We start from the raw sequence: 22,178 nt of genomic DNA, 5'->3' as shown, positions 1-22,178 counted from the left end.
TTGTGTAGTTAATGCATTAGCAGTAGAGCATTAATTTGCAATTACAGCAGGTGATCTGATCCTCTGTGTTCTGTCCATTGACATAAATGACCTTTTGTTGAAAGAGATTCTGTAGTCATTATTTCTAGCAGATGTAACTAAAAAAAAGAGGTAGAACAAAGGGGTACTTTCTAAAGTATACTTGCTTCATGGTAGAACCTTTCAGCATTATACTCTGGTATGGAATACTTTGTTCATCTGGAATATTGGTCGTTTTCATGTAAAGAATATGGATTCCTTTTCAAATAAATGTCTTTTCTCACAACGTATGGAGGTCACACATGTCCTCTGTTGCAGACATGGATGTCTGTAAGCAATGATTTAAAATCCAGCCATGATTTAAAGTCCACTCATGGAATGCTGCTTCTCAGTGGGACAGCCTGTGGCTTTGCCCTGAGCCCTTTCTCGGCTCCACCTTCATCCTCCCTCGTCCCCCTCTTGTCCTGGCTGGGCTGCAGTGCCCGGCAGTGCCGTTCCTGTGGGTGCTGTGCTCTTGTCCTCACCGCGCTGTGTCCAGCCCATGTGCCCCTACTGCCTCCAGGCCTTGCCCCGTGTTCCTCCTCACCTCTCAGGCAGGGGAAGGAGGTGGCCGTGTGCCCAGAGCTGCCATGAGCTGGATCTGCCCCGTGCCCTTCCCTCCTGCCCAGCACCACTGTGGGTGGGACCTCGGGGATCTGAGGAAGAGCAAAACCATTCTGGAAATGGGACAGCCCATGACGGGAAAGCGTTAGTGATGAGTTTTAGCTCTGTAAGATAAACTCTCCCTCCAACATGAAACACAGTGGTTTTTGTGAGACTGCTTGTAGATTTTTAATATTTTCAACAAGACTTCTTGTTGGTACCACTTTGGAACAAAAGTCTCAAGGGATTCAGGATGATTTGATTATTATTTTTTCTTCAACAGCCTTTTTACTGAAGCATTTAGCTGAGAGATTTTTATAGCAGCAGGATGGCCCTTTGTGTGTGAATAAACAGGCTTTTCCATCACAAAATCATGGGAATTGATCTATGAGACAGTATTTTTATTGTATTTGTGCAAATGTGAAACCTTGTAAGGAACTCCATAATTTTTTATGGCTACAGAACTGCAGAGTAGAGCTCTGGTTCTCCATGCACTTCATTACTCTTCTTTCTAGTCCATGTCAGTGTCTGTTGAAGTCAGTGAAGACTCTGATACTTTATTTAAGGGAGGATTAGATCAGGCCAAAAAATTCTCAGCCTGGAATTACTATTTGTGCCATTTCATGCAGAGTGAAGAACTAAAAGACATTCAAATCATGGGAGTGCAGAGCAGGGGAGTGAGGGAGCTGGCCCTGTGATTTGAAATTCCAGGTTATGTTTCTACTGATAACCATTGGGAAAAAAATACTCTGTCTTGCAATGAATAGCCATGATTTTGAATGCAGACAAAGAGTCCTTTGTCTCAGGCCTGCATGAGGAGAATGAAGTCGGGCGGATTGCTGCAAGTCTCAGGCAGACACAGGGTGTCATGGGTGTGGCAGAGCCTGGCTGTGCTTCTCCTGCCTGCGCTCCCGAAGAGCCCACCCTGCCTCTGGCCCCTGCCTGTCCTCACATGGCACATGGGGGGACAGGGCTGCAGGCTTTGCTCTGTGCCCGGCAGAGTGCTCCAAGGGCTGCTGAGCCCAAGAACAGGCACACGTGGGCACCAGCTGGCCACTGTGAGGTTTCTTACACAGGCTGTGGCTTTAGGGGTAGAAGAACAAAACCTTTCTGTACAAAGCTGTCCAGGACACTGAGAAGTTAAGGTGCTATACCTAACTCTTCTCTCGTGATTAAAATAGATGAGGGAAGAATAGGTTGCTGAATGAAGTGTCAGGCTACTAAAATGATACGAGACAAGATTCAAGGGATGGTACTTTAGACCCACCAAGATTTTGAGGAAAAAAAATGCCACTTAAGGCAAAACCACTTTTGAGATGTAAGTCCTTTGATTGAGATAAGTGTAGCCTCCTGTAGAAAGAGCAGTTTTTAGACTGTATTTCCAAAGAAACTTGATAGGTATTTGTACATCCATTTGAGTATCTTCCATCACATTTGAGCTTTTGTGGCCATTTTCACTGAAACTTGCCAAAAGGGAGAGTGTTTTACTCTAACAAATTTTGAGAAACAGAAAAGGCAGAGGAGAGAGAGTAGCTGCATTCCTTCACTGTAAGCACAAGCACACTATGAGCTCACCTTTATTAGACCTCTGAGAGCCCGCATGGGACAGCACTGTGTCAGCCACAGGAAAAGCTTTAATTGGCAGTCACACCTTATTAGATGTCAGAGAACCCAACCAGGAGACACAGAGCTGCTGGAAGCCAGATATCATTAGCTCCACTGCTCACAGAGCCACGCACTGAGAAAAGTCTTCAATGGATACAGCAATGAATGGAGTGGCCCTTCTCTGCAGAGATGAAATTTGCAGTACATGCAGAAACAAAAGAGGGAACAAAGTACTGTTTGAACATGTCGACATAAAATCCTAAGAAAAATGAATGTGAAAGAGAGAAAAGAGTTGGGACAGACATATCCAAGCATTCACTTCTGAAAACATTTCATTATTTTCTGGTTTTTTCCTAACCCAGTGCTAATTACAGAAATTCAACCTGTTCTCAACTGTCTGTCTTTGCTAATAAAACAAAAAGTAATTAGAGGACTGCCACACTTGCTCCTTTACAGACTATTGGGAGAGAAATTGCTAATTGATAGTGAGAATCTTCTGTGAGAATTTCTTTTAAAGAAAATCAGAATTTGTCAAACAAAAACAATCTATAAAGTGTTTTCCTTTTAGTAGTAAAAAACCCCATCAAATTAGAACAGATTTTCTTTATTGATTCTTACATGTTGTTTTTGCCACTTTTTATGAAAAGTTGCAATATTCAAATCACTACATTGTAAAGTTACAGACTAAATTCAACACTAATAATGCCTTTTATTTTGTGCAGTTTTGCATTAGTTCTACATTTGGAGCTGCTTAGGGGAATTATCTATTAGTTTTCCTTTATTTCTGCTCATTTCACCAGCTAGTAAATGAAGTCTGCATAGATAGGATTGTTATTTCATAAATTTGTAAGAATGAATTAAAGCTCATTCTGTAACAATTGCTATTTGTCATTCTTGTAATGAATTCTCATGCAAAGTAGTTTCAACTATCACTGTACGGTAGTAATTATTTACCAACAATTAGGTCTCAATTGAGCATCAGTTCAAATGCTGTCCTAGCAGTCATTCCCAGCCTCTGCAGGGGATTTGTTCTCCTGGGGACAGAGGGTCTGCTCCCCTTTCCTGCCCTGCCTGGGTGTCCACCCTGCTCCTCTGGGTCTGGCAACACAGAATTCTGACTTTCAGAATTGAGGGGATGGGAAGAATAATTGCTTTGGCAATATATTTTTCTCCATCTCTCCCAAGGATCCACAATAATGCTGGTCCTTTGAAAGCCCAGTAGTGCTGCACCCCTTTTTGATGGGGATTCACACTACTGATGTGGACTTGTGCTGCTGCTCTCTTGCATGAACAGGGGCAGAGCTGTTCTCCATATGGATAAAGCACATGGTGTGAATTGACACCAAGTGAGTGTTGTTTAAAGGTTACAAAGTAAATGCAACATGGAGCTGACTCTTCACAAGAGGCTTGGTTAATTGTTGATTAACCAAATTTTAGGCAAGTTGTTTTACTCAGCTCGGGTTGCTTTCAGACATGAAGCTAGCTCTGTTGTGGATTGAGTTCCCTTGAGTACGTGTGGAGGTGACTGGAAATTGAATGTGAAACTGTAGCCAGCTCCTAGTTGGATATTGAAAATAAATACAAGGCAAGATAAGCATAGTGGAAAATGCTGTTTCTTCATTCCTTTCTGCCATCTCCAATAATTACTTGGGAAAATTCCTGTGGGGTTGTTTTTTTGGGGGTGGTTTTTTTTTTTTTTTAATGTTATATGTGTTGTAACTGCAGGGGACTTGTTTTCCAAAAAGGGAGAAGGTAAAACATTCAGTATTGCAAAGCTCTGTCATCAGAGAAGTTCTTGGAAATGCTGTCAGTCATACAAAGAAAACACATGTTTAAGAAATTTTCCTTTTTACATCATAGCAGCTTTGTTGATCTTTCAGGCAGAGGCTGTACCTGGCAGTGAAAGGAGGAGAGGGGAAGCAAGCAGTGGAAGAGGCTGTGCTCAGGGAAGGCATGGTCCTGGAGCCCACGCTGGCACAGGAATGCACTGCTGTGCAGCTCAGCTGGGGCTTGGTGTTGGGCTAGCTGCAGTTTGGTCACTGGTCTTTTGCTTTTCCCAGTGGTAGAAAAATGGCTGTTCTGCTCAGGAAGGAGGGAGCAATAATTTTTTTCCTGTTACAGCACAAGCCCCCTGACACAGCTTGATGTGACTGATGAGGGGTTCTTTTATCCATGCAATTAGAACAAAAAAACAGAGAAAGCATTGTTTTTCTAAACTGTCATTTTGGAAGCTGGCAGTACATTTAAGAAAGGGTTTAACTTCCTTCAATATCATCAGTTATGTTGCTGCTTTTCTTGCTGATATTTATTATTTGGATGGAGATTGGTAAAACAATCCCTAAGGAAATGTGGAAGTGGGTTTTTATCTCCGACATGAAGGACTCACAGGGTCAGAACTATTTTGTTCACATGAATCTCACTCTTCAGTGGACACAGCAGTTGCTGCACGGATTCGTACAGGCAAGCTGATAGAGGATGAAAGTAATTTTAGCTGAAATATAATGTGAGAGTACTAGAGGGAAAGACTCACAAGGATGAGGGGTTAATCATTGCAGGACTGAATTGAGGTTCCAAGATAGAAAAATTGCTTTTCTGTTTGATTTTGAGAGGTCTGCAGCTTTCAAAATTCTGGTCACAGGAGGATGTTCCAAAGTAGATGGTTCTCATTAGAATTTGTTGAAAATTTCTTTGAGGGAATTGTTGTTCATTGACAAATTTCATTTAATCAGAATAGATGTCAAGTTCCTGCTGTGTCTGATTCAGAGTGTCCTGGGATGAACACTGAAGGTCTGTCCTGGATCTGTTAGGCATTAATGAGACCAGCTTTTGCCTGTGATGAGGAAATAGTTATTCTGTCACAGGGAAGTTTAAGCATGGAAAACTTTTCCAGTTTAGACTGATAATCAAAATTCTAAAAACGTGTGGAATTAACACATTTAAAGACAAAAATATTATTTGGGTGAATCAAATCTGTTTCAATCTTTTTGCAACATATTTTGGTTTTGACCTTTTCATTCCAATTAACTTGGATTGCAAAGCAGACATTTTCAAGTTAAATGGAGCCATTACATTCCATGTTGTCAAACAGCACATATTGGTAATTCTGAAACTCTTTTCCACATGATTTTCAGAACACCATTCTTTTCTGAAAAGCATGTTTTCCTAGAAATACACTCATCTCTGACAAATACACCTTTCTAAAATTGGGATTACAGACCAACTCAGTTCTAGAGATGATCGTGTTCCTGTTGGCTTGCTCTCAGAAAACAAAAACTTAAAAACACTCAAACTGCTGTGTAATACTTGATTGCTTTTATCATCAAACTACCAGATCTGAGTGACTTAATTGGCATCTGCTATAGAAATTTCTTTGGAGCTGAAGTTTATGGCTTGTGGAAGTGGGTCAAACAAATCTACATCTACCTGACACTGCTGGTGGTTGTCCCAGCAGCTGCAGAACCACTGGGAGAGTTCAAGGATTTCACTTTCCAGAACAGTACTTTCAAGACAGAGGCGAGACCTTTGGGTGTAAATAATGAAATATGATGTGATATTCAGCATGTATTTAAAGATAGTTGTAGAACCTCTATGTGTGATTGGACTGTTTACGCAGGGGAGTTAGTTCATCTGCTTCCAAAGCTATCATTCATTTTGTAGATCTGCAGTACAATGATACAATTTGCTATACATGGCTGATTATGAAGCTGTTTCCCTGACTCCTCAATGCTCAAGGCATGTGGAATCATATTTAGGAAAGATGATCATGATCAGCGCTTTTATCAGTGTGTGTGCCCACCTACTGCAGAAAAGTTCACTTTGTAGTTCCAAGAACTGACAGAATGCTTTAGTGAGATAAGGAAATACAACCATTCCTCTAGGGGTGGTTGACAGGGAAAAAACCCACAGTTACCTCAAGGAGCCTTCTGAAAATTCTTGATTTATTCTGCATTTCCTCTCTCAGAGACATGGGATACGAAATTGCATCGTTCAGGGTCCCTCGATAAGCACCACTTTCCCACTCCCAAACACCCAGTTTAGCTATTTAGATCGAAGATACATTAATTGGCATTGGAGAACTTAAGGGGAGGGAGGAAAAATAGGTTTGAGTAGGCTAGGAATTAATGCATTGGATAACATTCCTAAAGGATCCCTTACAGCGCTCTTATCTCCTACCGTGCCCTCATCTGATAAGTGCCTAATGGATTCTCAGCTTTTTTCTCCTCCTTCATCGTCGGCCACTCACAACTGCCCAGGGTTGCTGGAGTGCAGTACATGAACAAGATCTGTCTTGCAGCCCCCAAAATCAGATTCTTTGAGGTCTCTCTGCAAGGAAGAGTAGCCTTCCCCTTGGTGCTGGGGAAGCTTCTCTGTAAGCCTGTGTCACGAGGCTGCTGTGGCTTCAGCACACAGAGCTGTGGGGCTCTTCCTGCCGCCCAGCTGCTGCATCCATATTTCCCTGCCTGCCTTGATGCTCCCAAAGTGCCAGCTCAGCTCTGCTTGACGCCACGTCAGCATTTTGTTGTCCTGTTGTAGAGAGGATCCAAGCTGTGGCAGTGTCTATCCCATAAGGTTGTCTTGCATGGGCTGGAGACCTTCTTCTCCTTTTAAGTAATTTTGAGCTCCATTATTTACTTACATTAGCCTGTACTTTGGATTAGAATGACGATTTATCTCAAGATTGTCTGATGAAATTTCTTGAGGTATAGAGGTATAACAAAATATCTGAAATACTTCACTGACTTACTGAGACCCACATGGTGTAGGACTATCCAGTCTTTTTTTTTTTTAATAGATTTCTTAAGCCTTTTGTGAATGGTGGCATGCTTTGCAGAGCCTGGAGTTATCAGTATCTTTGAGTCTTTCTTCTATGTGTTATCCCTCAAAGTGTCACTAGTAAGCCCTCTGCTCATTAGCACTTTATGTCTAGGAATCAGTAAAAAAGACTAGGTGGGCTTTTTTCCCCATAATTCAGACAATTCATAGATGAAATATTTCAGTCCTTCAAACTGGTTTCTGAAAGCTATGCTAGACTCTGAAACAAACAGTGGTTCACTAGCTCATGTATATTAGTTCAGTCGTAATGTTTTAAAAAGCCTATCAGCTATCATCCAATTCAGTTTTGCGTCGATCCAGTTTCTGAAGACTTGTTAAGTAACATCCCATCTGCTAACCTCTATCTCTAGAGTCATTTAAGCAGCTAATGTGAGTGAATCAAATCATTCCATCTGTACTATATCAATATTTTGGAAGCTTTTTCTTTTCACAAATTTGTTCTTTAAAACAAAGAGTCTCGAGGTTTTTTCCTGAGATTGTACCACATTGTCTGATAAACCACTTCCCCTAATGTTCTTAATCCTACAACCCTCTAGCAGAAGTAATAATTAGATAGAAAGGATAATTTAGGCTATGCGTTTAATGTTCTGGTAAGTTGGTTGTTCAACGAGACATGAGGAGGAGGAACCATTGTTTTAGAGGCAGCTTTTCCACAGACATTGGTGTCCTGAAGGTTGTACGTACAGAAATGCCTCTCAGAGGAGACTCTATTTGTCTGCATGCTCTCACACTGCAGCTCTTGCCACATTATTATGAGCACTGTGTCAGACAACCTGTGCAGTGTCTGCTGCTTTTTGCTTTGGAGATCTGGGCCCAGATCTCCAAATTATTTTACAGGGGTTAGAAAAGGCACATTTTCATTTCCATAGGCAAGAGCTATGCAGCATATAGATTGCAATGACCAGAAATATCTCCCTTTAGTCAAGTCAATTTTTGCTAGTTGCCTTTGAGAATAAATCCTAAATGGTGTCTATGCCTCACCCAGATTATCATAATGCTCTTGCCCTCTACAATTAAATTAGCCTTCTTAATGTTGGCAATTCATATAGACACACAGGTGGGCACAAATAAGGTCCTTCCTGAACTATCTTGCATTCACTCACAGCTTCAGGTGTTTTTCACAAGAATCCTAATCAATAGAACCTAATCAAGAAAGCAGTAGCTTCAACGATACATTAAATAACAGGCATTCATAAATGTTTCTCCAACAAGGAGGTGAATTTATGTCTTGAGTACTTATCAGGAAGAATTTTTAATAGGAAAAGAAAGCTTCTACAGAAAGATGATTATTGCTAAAATTTAAAATATAGTATAAAATAGTAAACCTTTCATTTACCATTTGAGCATACCAGAAAAAATATTTCAAAGAGAATCAACCAAATTAATGACAAAGCGCAATTTCTAATGCATTGTAAACCCTCTCACAGGTATCTCAGAGGAATAATAGTTGTTTATCCCTTTGCTGTGGTCAGAATATCAGAAATCGTGAAGTGAAAGGCCAATTTCTTAATCGAATGGCATTTTGAGAGCTATTTTATTTACAAAACCTGTACAGTTTAGAACCAAAGCTGAAATTAGTCTCCATCTTCTGGTGAAGCAAGATGGCATTCTGCTAAATGCTAGAATTTTATCATTTGAAGGGGAAAAAAAGGCAAAAAGAAAGGAGCCAGTGAGACCTACGAATATAAAAGCATTTGAGATCTCAGAAGGAGTTTAAATCAATGCACTGCCACAGTTACAGCACAGATGAAAGAGCCTGCTGTCTCAATTGCCAGGAAACTACTTAGAAACTCTCACTTTGATTTTTTTTTTTGGTAGTCCATTACATTACCACTAAATGCAATATACGGAGACATCACTGCTTTGATGTTGTACAGCTACAACAAATGGAAACTAATATGGTAGAACAGTAAAGCTGCGTGATTTGCATTTATATATACAAATATATACCCATCAATCTTCTTCTAGACCATGTATCACTGCCACCCATCTGCCTCCTTACTGATACTTCTGTTTTCATAAAAGTGATGATTATTTTACACCCATATCCTGAAGAGAGAGATATATATTTCAGAGGGGTGTAAAAATTAAAATTTTGTCCAAGCTATTGACTCCCAGAACAAATTCTTCACTTACAAAGCCTTCTAAGAATGCTTTGAAACAATTTCAAGTTGGAGCGCAACAGGATTTTTGTTCACACAGGTCTTGTCACACCAATATTTACTCTCTTCTTGCAAAACAGCAGATTATTGATCAGTCTAGATTCTCTGACTTGCTCCAGTCTTTTGAGGTGATCTAGCAGTATATGAGATTATACACAATACCTCTTGTTGGGTGAAAGTAGTGTTGGGAAAAACTGACACAAGCACGTCTAGATCTGCATCTCCTCCGTGGCCTCTGCTGAAATCCCAGCTATTGATGGAATAGAAATAATGCAGATAGGGACTAGGGCTCATTTTTGGCAATGTCTTCCCCATCATCACCTGTCCAGCTGGGATTTTGCCATATAATAATGAGTTTATGTAAAAACTGAAAGTTGCAGGGTAAGAGAGACTGCACAGCCTGAAGAGGACTTCACTGTTTCCTCTTCTAGTGTTACAGAAAAATATTTCTCCTCTACAAGATCTCCCAAAGGGAAGATACACTGAAGAGGAATTGCTTTACTGGGTGATCTGGCTGGAAATGCCTCAGGCATTCTGTCCAAATTCTGCATGGATGGCACAGGTCTTCCATGCAGTCCCTCAGGATATGCTAAAGTTTGGACAGGAACCACTTCCATTTTTGTAGAGAGTGAAACAGTAATAAAACTTAATGTCTGGGTATTTTTCCCATTGTTTCTAGAAACAGTTATGAACAAAACTGAAAAGTCTTACACAGACAGAGCTCTCAATAAACAGTGCAGGGGATTTGCCTCAGTAAACACTTCAGAAATTGGCATCTCTTTATTGTGTAATAATTCTGCTAACAGCAAAGGCGTTTACAATGTTTTGTGACTGATGTAGAAGTACCTGTCACCAGCGGTGAACTTTTCTTCAAAATATATGAATTAAAAGTTTCAGATTCGTGTGAATGTTCAATAAGAATCTTGTAACCCATAAAAATTATTTTACACAGTAATAATCTCCTTACAATTTACTCCAGTTCCTCAAGTAAGACTTGTAATGTGTCTAGATCCTATGATAAAGTTAAATTCACTTTTTATGTTTATTTAGGAATAGAGCAGACTGGGTATTTCTTATGAAAAACATCAGCAGGGACCTTTGTGTGCCTCTCCCATCATTGCATTTTGCAGAATAGTTTTACTTAGAGCCTTAACCTGTGATTTATTTCACATCCCCATTTCCCAATGAGATAATTTGGCTGTTTACCAGCAGCAAAGCAGGTATTGTGTCTTTTACTATCTCAGACATGTCTGTATAGATTAGAATTGTAACTTACAGTTGCTTACAGCAATTTATGCTGAGCAGTTTTAGATTTGAGAATACAGAGAGCACAATATCATTGACCATACATTGCATGTTGGCCTAGGTGTCTCTTTTGGGATATAAAGGGCAATCATTGGAGTCTGGATCTGGGAGAAAAGGAAGGAGATCCCATGTTAAAAATTAAGTTGTAGCAGTTCTACTACTGGGACAGAGCCAGACAATGCAGTAAAACCAAGCTTGTGCAAACTTACTTCCCTGCATATTAGTGCAATATGAATACCTTCCTGAACAGGAAAAATGTAGCACCTTTCTCTTCTAGTCAGCTTCTAGAGACCAACACAAGCAAGACAGCAGGACAGCACTTGTCAGCAGTGGAGCTGACAGCTTGGCTGTCACCTGGGCTTTACTATGTCCCATAGGATGTTCCACAGGGCCAGTCTCTCATCTTCCGCAGAAGATACTTTCTACCTAAATGTTTCAGGTGTAAAGCTGGGTTAGTGAACAGCTGAATGTTAATTTACTCATTAAACAGATCCACTTGGATTATTTAGGATTAAGGGATATTAAGCAGGTGCCATCCCTGCTGTGCCATCCTAGCACTGCTGCTTGCCAGAGCCGGGGCTGACGCATGGCGCGAGCAGCGCATCCGGGCGCGCTCTGTTCCGTGCACTCCTCCGTGAGCGGCTTCTCTTGGCCACAGGATGCAGACCACTGCTCTGGCACAGCACAGCAGGGCTGTGTTCTCACCTAGAAAGTCTCACTGCTGTTCAGGTTTTTGCTTCAGGGTCTAAAGGGAAGCACTGCGCTTGGTGGGTACCAGCCTGATGCTGAGGAGAGGACCAGGGCTGGCTGCAGTTCCTGCTGCTGCTCTGTCGGTGTGCGAGGCAGGGACAGCAGCCCTTACACAGCTCTTCTCACCTTTATCTCCTCCTCAGGTAGTTTAATAAAACATTAAATGAGAGGTGGTAGCAACCATTTTGGATGCAGCAATATCTGGACTGCAGCAGAGGGGGCCCGGGCAGCACTGAGCTGTGCAAGGGAGGGCAGTGCCTGCTCCTGGTGGAGCAGCTGGAGCAGAGCAGGGCCGTTAATGAGGTGTGGAGGGGCCGGTTCAGCTCTTCTGTGATTTTTCCGGATGCCTGAGTTCGAGTCTCACCTGGTCTATTGCCACTTCTCTTGTGCTGAAAAGAGGACACAGTGTCATTTAAACTGGTGATTCAGAGGCAGCCAGGTATGATGCTAAAAACCTCTCTCTGTGGTGTAGGAATTGTCATGGCTGATGGGTCATGGCGACCTTTTATCCTGACTTTGTTCACCACCTTTTAAAATGCAGCAAAGGTTTCTACACTGACTGATGGAAGATGCTGTAAACCTAAAATACAGGTCTCAACATCAGATTTGTGCGACATAAGCTCAGAATTTTGGAATTTGCCAAATACATGGCAAAATTATTGTAGTTGGTTTTGTATGTGTTAATGTTTGAAGCTCTCTTGTTCTAGGAAAGGCCCATAAACATAAGCACTTGCTTTTATCCCAGTGAAATTAGTGAAAGGCATGTCTTTTGCTAATTATCCACACCATTGGGCACCACAGTCATAAGGGTTCTACAGAAGAGGAGGATTGTTTGAGAGCACTTCTCTGTTCTAAGCCTTTCCATGTCATATAGCATTTTTTCTTGAGTGCAGACATTTACATTTTTCTTAGAAGTTGCATTTTGCCTTGACTTCTGGAACTTTCTTGGCTTTCCAGAGAAGTGCATATAGTGCATTGCATATAGAATCACAGAGAAGACAAATAGTTAGCTCTTAGTGTATTATTATCTTCCACACATTTTTATATTTTGCAGTTCATAATACTGCACCACAAGCTGGAAAACAGTAAAAGCCTCTTTATTTATAAGATTATTACAGGTATCCTCGGATGTATCTCATGTATATACATCCTGTCAAAATATTTCAGGATTTTGACAAAAGTGTCTGAACTTGTTTCAAGTGACATGACATGGCTTTTAACTGCTTTTTTTTACAGTTTTAGTATTTGTAAGAGTAGATAATAAAAGTGTTACCCATGCACTAAAAAAACCCAGAGAATTCCTTGCTGTACAGAAAACATCAGTGGGGTTTTGCAGTTAAATAACCTGCACGGGAAGTAATTATGATGCTCTCTATAATTGCCATAAAAAAATACAGTCTTGAATCCTGTGGAAGGTATAACAGGCCTAATTAATGCCCACACTGTTTCTCCAGAGAAACAGATTTTTTTTTTGTAATGTAAATGCACTGCATAGAAAATGTTACTGTGCTTATTTTATAGCTTTCTTTTTTCTCTTGTTCAGCAGTAGTATGTGGTATTTCCCGATATGATGTGTACCTGTCTTCAGGACTGCAAGCTGTATTGTCATTTCTGAAACGGGGAAAACAATAGTGTATTTCCTGTGCTTTTTAAGTGTTGATGTCAATTATAATCTGAAGTGTGTTTCCACATTGAAGAAGTGTGGATGTGTTTGTGCATGTCTGTGTGCACCAATTCACGTTCTAAAGTAGGTGGCTATTTCATTGTTGTGTTCACTGTGTGTGCGTGGAGTCAAGGTATTATCAGGAGCATTCCTTTCAGCTTTTAAAATAAAAGCTGAATCAGAGGCTGAAAACACTGACACATATGGAATTTCAGAGCATTTCCAGGGACTGATAATTAATGGCACTCAATCAACCCTGCACCTTGTCACTGATGGCTGATTAGAGTTTAGCTAATGAGAAGGTATTCAGACAACAGTCAGGGATTTTTTTTATTCAGTTGTTAGTGTGGTTGGGGATCTCTGTGGGTTTAAGCCTGAGCTTATATCCCAAACATGCTCTAGAAGAACCTATGTAAATGGCTGGACTGTTTTCTGCTGTCTGTAGTTTTGTGTGTACATGTTAAGCAGGTCAGGGATCACTACTTTATTTGTTTATAAAGCTACATTGCTATTTATGTTTCTAAAGTATCTAAAATAAAGTGGCCTCCCAGTTGCACTGAGTGGCAGAAGGGGATTGTTCTGTTCTGTGCCTGGCAATGCTCACCCCATACCAACAGGTCAGTTTAATGAGGGCTGTTTGCTGAGACACTTCCGTTGGATCCAAATTAATCTCAGGGCTATCCAGTGGAATGGCAAGAAACAATGGGCACAAACTGAAACACAGGAAATTCCATTTAAATATAAGAAAAAAGCTGCAAGGGAGATTGAACACTGAACCAGGTTCCCCAGAGAGGTGTAGTTGGAGATATTCAAATCCTGACTGGATACAGTGTTGGGTAGTCCCCTCTAGTTAACTCTTCTCTGAGCTGGAGGTTGAATAACAGGATCTCAAGAGATGCTTTCCAGTCTCAGCAAGTCTGTGGCTCTGTGATTTGCTATGTTGGGACCTAACTGGTTGTGCCTGTGCTTCCTGAGCAGAGCTGGCTGGGGGGTACCACTGAGTGTCTGCAGGCAGAGCTCTGAGCGCAGGTGGTGGTTTGCCAGTGTGCTGGCATGCTCAGCAGCAGCTCCCCAGCAGGCACATCTGGGGCTGGCTTGTAGGTTTATCCCTAAACAGCCCTCAGGTCTTGTCCAAGGGCTGCTGCTGGGGAATCTGGGCATAAGTGGTGTTATTGAGCCCTTTCTTTCCTGAACTGCAGTGGTGACATCATGATATAGGATTAATCAGAGAATAATCCTGAATCCTTATAGTTCTTACCCAGTGGGGTTGCAGGAGGGGTCACCTGATAATCAGTAAATCCAAAAAGTTTGCTAATTCCATGCTTCTCTGCCAGGATGGAGCTGATAACTGACTTGCATTTCGTAGGTGTGCAGTGCGATCCAAAATCAAGATTTCACTGTCATTGATGACTACTGCACTGGACTGCAAGCTCTTCTTTACCTGAAAAGCATTGAGGAGCTTGAAGACTGGGATGGACAGAGTCCCGCAACCATGCGCCATCAGAAAGGAAAACCAGTGCCTAGAATTGCTGATCTGATGGGAAAGGTATGTTGTTTTATTGCCATTCCTGTATAGTAACACTGTGTCTTTGTTTTGAATTTAATTCCATAATCATTGTATGCAGTTTCTGCTACTTACCTTGATTAATCACTGCTGCTGTCACAATTAGTCACCAAGTCATTTTCCTTCTGACTCTTAACAAATATGTAGGTAGCTTAAGAAGACAAACTTGAAATGACTTGATACAGGCTAACATTTTTACTATAAATATGATCTCTTCACGTGATTCATAACATCATGTCTTTAAAAAAATATAGGATGTAAAATTAAAAATGCATTAGAAAAGGTTCTGGAACTGCTTGTTTTAACAAAACTCAACTCACTTCAGATTGATCCTAATATTATGCCAGAAGCTCCTGGGTGTTTTAGCCAGAGTGCAACACTCAGGAGACATGCAAAAACCCTCTTGCACTGGCTCTGAGCAGCTGAGACAGGTAGTTGCAGATCAGCTGTTAGCTGGAATGTGAGATCAGATAGGAATGGTCCTTCAGTCACCATACCTGAGCATCCTGTGGTCTTTCATGTGTGCTGATGCCCAAACCCTCTACAGGGAAGTTCTAAGTGAGGATTGGTGACACCAGACAATTTAATAAATTCTGCAAGATCGTTCAAACCTAGAAAGTCTGTGATGAAATGGGAATGTAAATGATGGTCAGCATGAAATCCTAACCTCTGGACTGTCTTTCCTCTCTGCTCTAGTAGTTCCCTGATACAAAAGCATTTTTGGAGATTTTTGACAGATGCAATGGGTTGCAGCTGCCCCAGCCCTGCTCACCCCTCCACCAGGGCACCTGCAGATCCATACTGAGAAGCAGGGAGGTGTAACTGGCTTCCTGCTGATGCCCGGCTGCCTCCTGCTCTAAGCAAAATACCTGCACAGCAGGGAGGCCAAGCTTTTGTTTCTGGTTACTAGAAGGGATCACTTTGAAGACTGATTTCAGTTATACATCATGCCTATTGATTATCCTTCCAAAAATCTGATGTATGACTGTTGAAAATGTTGTAAAAAGTAAAGAATTACAAAAGAATAGGATTTGGAGTGTCAAACGCCTCCAAATCTCTGCTTATCATTGCTGATGACTGGAATTGGATTTAGCAGGAGATTAGAGACTCCTATATTGTTGTTGTTCTCTGTGGAGCTCTGAAAATTATAACATTACCTTCGAGGAGGAAAGACAATCCTATTCCTAAAGCTCTGGATAATACACTGCTTAAAAATAAACCAAGATATAAGCAGTTTCATTCTCATCTACTTATGTTAAGCAGTTAAACCAGGCTCAAAGGGTTATAGCTAAACTTCTTTCCTCTAACACCTGTGGAAACCTACACAGCATTTCCAAATCATGTTACAGATTTGTTGTAATTCTTCTTTCAAGCTGCACTCAGTGTTCTGTCTTTGTTTTACCTTTGTATTTTACAAAAGAGACAACCATTGTCAAAGATGTTTCTCCTGTCCTCTTGAATGAGGAAAAAAAATTGTAATTTTTAGTCCTTTTTTGCTTGTCACTACATTGATAATTAACTTTAAAAAGGTTGCGTGAAAATATGCTTTAAGGAAGCATTTAATAATTCAAAAGAATCTTAACTTGAAACAGGTCACATGAAAAAGAATAAAAACAAAGCCCTATGTAATCTTGTGTGGCTGGCTCTGTTAGACATTTAAAAGACATACAGAATATAATTTATTGTGTATTCATATTAGCTCTGAACTATAGCATTGTAACATTCCTACTAAATAATAGCATTTAAAGTTAAGCAGGCTGCATTGTTGATAAGCTATTGATACATTTTAGGCATAAGCTCAGGATGGCTGTTTGTCCAGGAATGAACATTCAAGGGAAAAGGAAGAAAAATAATATAACTCTGGTAACTGGAAATACCGTGATAAATGATCCTACTAGGGGCAATCAAATACAAAGACTTGATATCATTAATATTTATAATATCCTAATTAGCAAGACTGTGCCTAAGCAGTGTTATTAGTGTAACTAATTATGTTATCATAAACTAAGTTTGCAGTATTGTAGGAATCAGTATTCTTACTTTCATAAATTATTATCAATATTGGATTTCATGTACTTGTGCCTAGTAAATTTAGTTAAGTACTGTAGTTTCATCTCAATTCAAACACAAATATCTAACTTGCTTGGCAGCAAGTCATTAACACATTTGTGAGTCTCTTTCTAAAATGAATTCACTAAAAAGCATGTCCTTACTCTCTGTTTGGAACAGAGAAAAGAACCTATTGATATTTTCTCATTGATGAAATAATGTGTGGGAATGTATATGCTATATATGAAGTAAAATGTGACAGTCAAAATCCTGCCTTATGGAAGCATAAGGAGCTGCCCCAGTTTGTGTTGGTATATACCATGAGATGAAATGCAGTTTCTTCAGTAAGACCTCTTAAGGAGCTAGGCAGCAAATACAGATGAACATTTGCATTCAAAAACAACAAGAACAAAAAAAGTGCATCTGCTGAATTTGATACATTGTGGGTTTGGTGCAGTAGATTTTAAAATATACAGGAATCATCCTCCTTTTCATTACAAGATTATGTTCTTTTCCAATAGAATCACAGGGATAGGAAGGTCAGACATTTGACATTTTGGTAATAAGGAAGTGAGGGAGAATTATTTTCACCAGCATCAAGAACCATTTGCTTTCTGATTGTATACAAATTCATTGAGCCTCTACCAGTTTTAAATAAATTACAGATTTAGGAGCCATTCTGTTCCCAGATAAGTATGTTCATAATGGTATCTGTTTTGATTCACAGTGCAATATTGAATGTTAATGTCTGTATTTTTATGTAATGGTGGACTGTTCTTTTTATAATTCATTGTCTATCCTGGTTTCAGCATGAAACAGATGTTGACTTCAGAGTGTTGCCAGAGGAGAGTGACACAGTGGAGTTTTGTCATGAAATATTGTAGTATTTGATGACCAGAGTAAACTAAAAGATAAATAACTTCTTCTAAATGGTACTCCTAACCTCAAACTGAAGTTGTCTTGCCGTGCAGTCACCACATAAATGACGAACTGAACAGTTATCACTGTCAGGTGTTACATTTATCACAATAATTTCCTTCCTAAACAGAGAGAATACTGAAAGTACTGTGCTAAATAGTGTAATATAACAAGCAGTTAAATAGCAAACATAAAATGCTTTGGCTGAAAAAGAGATTCATGTTGATTAGTATCTGTTCATCCTTCTGCATTAATGAAACTAATACTTCTGATAATTTATAGCCCTTGAAATATCAGAAGCACCACAGCGCTGGAAAATATTTTGGAAACTTGAGTGCTCTTTTTCTGTTTTTCACTGTTGCAGAATCTATTTATTTTTGTATGTAGACCCTAAATTTATCATCTTTGAGCCAGCAGTATTTATTTTCTGATTGTCTTTTCAGTAGCTTTTTCCCTTTTGCTAACACAGCAATTGCTGCTGGAGCCATTGTCCAGGATGTGACCTGTGGTACTGCACTGCCTAGAACAGGAGTGAGATTCCCACTTAGGAATGCCAGCCTCATTGGTTTCCAGTCACCGGGTGATACAGGTTTCCATAGCTCCACCAATTTTACTCATTCTTTCCTGTGGTTGTAACCTATCTGTAACAGCTCTGAAGAGAGTTCTAGCACAGATGCTGTGTCAGACTCACAGAGGTGGCCAAAGCCAGGGTTCTGGGTTCCTTCCTCATTGCTTTTCAGATGGTTTATTGAGTTGGATTTGGGTTGTTTGTTTTTTTTCTGCGGGAGGACCTGACACTTGAAACCTTAGCACAGGTGACTGTCATTAATATCAACTCTGAGTGGCCTTTGCATGGAATAAAAGCTGTCAGCCTGTCTCAGGTTTAATCTCAGTGTGCAAATCTTGATGCTGAGATGAGAGAATGGCAAAGTAAGGATGACACCAGAGTGCTTCTCACTGACTCCTTCAAGGAAGAACTTGTGTAAAAGCACACTTACCTCAGAATGAATTTAGGACTGAGATCAAGTGCCTGATGCACTCAGGAAGACAGTTAAGATGTAGTGCACACTCTTACAACCCAAAGTTATTAGGGTGACTGCATAAACTAGAGAAAGGGCACAGTTGGTCTCTTTACAATATAAAATTAATAGAACTATGTTTTAAAATAATGTTCACGAGTTTCTCAGGAACATACATGACCAGGAGCAATAAAGATAACTCTGTTCTCACTAGGTATCTGAACACGGTGTACTATTCCCCAGAGGTACAATTTGATCCCCTGTGTGTCTCACTGTCTCACCTTGTCTGTTTGTTACAGGACTCTTTTATTAGTTGCTCACTGATCTTAATCCAGAGAGCTGAGGTGATTCTGTCCCAGAAATGCACTGTGTCAGCTGGTGATCACAGAAGTGGTACAGTGTGTCTCTGTAAAAACTTCCACTAATGTCAGCTGTAAAAATCATTCTTAATGCAGTGACTGCTGTACATGCCAGGTAGCTAAACAAAAATCTTGCCAGCTGGTAGGTGTGGGTTTATAGCAAAGAATATACATGGATGTTTCATACTTTGCTTTCAGCACCAGGAGTTATGAACAGTGATATTTGTTTAATCATGTCTAAATGATAAAAAAATTAAAAATAACAAAAACTAATAATTTAAGCATCTTTACTCCAGAAATATACAATACCCCAAAGGAACTCAGTGGGTAGTTCTCAACTGTTTAGGTTGTGCTGTACTAAAAATGTTAAAATTGTATCTGTTAAAAAGACAGTTATAGACATTAGCTTTATTCATCAGGCAGATGAAAGAGAATGATGCTGTACATGCTCAGTGTATGACTTCAATGACATTTCATCACCTTAAATTTAGCAACCTTCTGATTTTCTTCTCTGAATGGACTTCCCATAGGAACAGATTTCCCATTTGGACTAAAATTTTCATTTCCTAAAAGTTATCTGTGGGTACTAAAATCTGAGTCTTCCAAACAGTATAAACCTGCTAAATTCTAACTGTACTGCAGTCAAATCTAAGTAGTCTTTTGTATGGCAAAGAAAAAACCTTGGGAACTCAGCCATGCAAGAACCACTGCTGCATCATAGAGTTTTGTCTGCCTTCAGATTCTTTAAGACCTCTGACTACTATCACTGAGCAGAGGTTTTCACCCTTCATTTTTGGAAGTGCTCCTTGTTCTTTAGGAAAACAAATTTGTCGGCAGTTGTTCCTCTCACATGTTCTTCCTCCTCTCTTCTCCAAGTGCAATTACCTCTGTGCAATAATTTTTCTTCTTAAATGTGTTATCACAGAGGCATTACTATAATTCCTGACTGGCTCACTTATGGCCAGCCACGAGTCCATCACTGGTTGGCCTTGGCTCTGTCAGACACGGGGAACCTTCTAACAGCTTCTCACAAAAGCCTTTCCTGTAGCTCCCCCTGCTACCAAACCTGGCCTCACAAACCCAAGAGAGCTGTTTGATCCTCTTTCCCATTAGCTAAAACTTGGACCCAAAATATGGCTTTCAGCCAGACAAAGCCTTTTAAGTGTAAGCCAGTATTGATCAAGAAACCTCTTACTTTAGGATATTATGGGAACTCGCATCAGCACACTCAGGGGCTCTTGCTGCAAATGCTTGTTGGGTTGCCCAAAAATAAGGCTCTGCCAAAATATGTCTGCACCATTATCTGCAGGAAGGTGAGGAAATAAGTCCTTTCCTTCTGCTCCCCGCTTAGCCTTTCAGCTCCTCATCTGATGATGAAAGGCCTCCACAGGCATTGCTTCAGGTGAGAGTCTGGTGGTTCTCTGCGGGGAGAGCCAGCAGAGCAGACTCTGCACCCCACTGCACAAGTCATATTTACCAGCTTTGCTGCCATTGGTGAACCTCCCAGCCTTTCAAGCTGAGCTCAATTATGAGTCTGACAAATTTGTAGAAAAAAAAAGGACCACTTTAAAATCTTTTTTTTCCTAATTGTTCTATTATGGAAGTTTATGTTGTGATTACCTACAGTGCTGTTTCTCACAGAGAGAGCAGGTTATGTAAAATGTATCTTCCCTAACGGTGAAGCCATTTGCAGTAGAAATGTATAAAACAAAAGGAGCAAGGATTATTAAAGTGTATTTTAAATACTTTAATCTTTAGGGGGTTTATATGTACTGTATGCTAAATTTGCTTTGAGCATGGAGTTTAAAGTTTCAGATGCACAGGCAGTAAATGTGGCTATTAAGAAAACTGTGTATTTCACGCTAACTCCTTGGCTGTGGCAGTTTTAGTGCATTCACTGCTGGCAGTGGACATCAAGCCAGGAAAATCCAACTCCTGATGCAAAAGGATTAAAAAAAATATCCAGGCACTGCCAAAAATACATAATTCTTTTTTTGTACTCTGCAGTTTGTTTTACTTAGGCAAACGGCCTGGTCATACCCTGCAGCATGCATTCATTACAGTGATCTTTGACTGGCAGATGCAGAGTAATAAGATGCATATTTTAGTGCTTATTATAATACCCTGTCCAAAAACAACTTGACAAATTTGTGATTTCGACAGTATCTCATTTTGCTGGCTGCAGTGCTCTGTGATTGCCTGGTCCACGTGGCTTCCAGATTATGCATACCACCAATACTGCTCATTAAAATGGCCACAGTTCACCAGTTTCGGTAGCTTGGAACGAACTTGGAATGAATTATTATACAACAAAGAGGCTGCTGTCATGCAGAACAAAAGACAAGCAAAAGAGAGCTTCGGCTTAATGAGGCTAAGTGAGTGTCTCCCCTGCATCACCAGCTACTTGATGGCCTTTGAGCATGGATTTTTTTTCTCCACAGGCCAAAACCTTTGGTCTATTATTTTGTGTTTATGCACCTTGAGGCTAATATACATTTTAATATGCTGCACATGGAGAAAAAAATCAGCCATTAGATTAGAACATGTGCACTCCCTGTTAAGTTAATGACAGCCGAACATAGAGATAAATTTAGGTTTTCATATTTAATTATAGCACAGTGCAGTACGTTTAGCAAGGATAAATTGCACTATTATTATGCTTCATTTTTTTTGACATCTTTTCATATTAACCATGCACACTTACCCCCACTTCCTCCCCAGTGTCACACATAATGTCTCTGTGCATCATCCTTCTCTAACACCATTAATTTTTTATTCTGTACAGTTGTATATGTATTGTTGTATTTGTTACTTAGGGTTAGCTTGCTAGCTGGATAAAACCATTCAAAACAGCCCTTGTGTTAGGTGATCTACATAGGCACTAGAGACAGAAAAGACATAAAAAGAACTGGCTTGTGTGGCCAGAAATGGTTCCTCATTCTGCTCCCAGGGCAGGGTTCCCAGCCCTTCTTCCCTGGATGCTTTCAGTGTGGTGTACACTGTCTGACTGCAGAGGAGTAGCCCCTTTCTCAAGGAACTGAATAGGAAAAACCAGAGAAATAGTGTTTGGAAGAGGTTAAATGAGTTCTAAAGTGGATTGTAGTTGGATAATATTAATGTGGATGATGGCAATGTTAATATAAAATGTCTAATGTTTTAGGTAGTATGTGGCATTTGTTGGGGTTTTGTACATGTGCTGTCTCTGTTTGTCAAAGATGTTGCTCCAAGAATGGCATCAGGAATTAGGCCAGACATCAGCCTTATAGAAGACAACATGAAATTAAACATGTC

The 22,178-nt window shown here is 40.2% G+C and overlaps 1 protein-coding gene across 1 annotated transcript in view; it reads left to right on the top strand.

Annotated features, from left to right (window-relative positions):
- The window catches only part of DPYD (dihydropyrimidine dehydrogenase), a 311,278-nt gene that overhangs the window by 253,575 nt on the left and 35,525 nt on the right, over positions 1-22,178 (top strand). Inside the window, exon 19 of the mRNA XM_031057867.1 lies at positions 14,345-14,524. Coding sequence (XP_030913727.1) covers positions 14,345-14,524 — 180 coding nt within the window. The remainder of the gene's footprint in view (positions 1-14,344; positions 14,525-22,178) is intronic.

The sequence above is a fragment of the Geospiza fortis genome, unplaced genomic scaffold (genome assembly GCF_000277835.1).
Source record: "Geospiza fortis unplaced genomic scaffold, GeoFor_1.0 scaffold403, whole genome shotgun sequence".
Taxonomy (NCBI): domain Eukaryota; kingdom Metazoa; phylum Chordata; class Aves; order Passeriformes; family Thraupidae; genus Geospiza; species Geospiza fortis.
The sequence above is the reverse complement of the archived record's forward strand: the minus strand, read 5'-3'. Positions and strand labels throughout refer to the sequence as shown.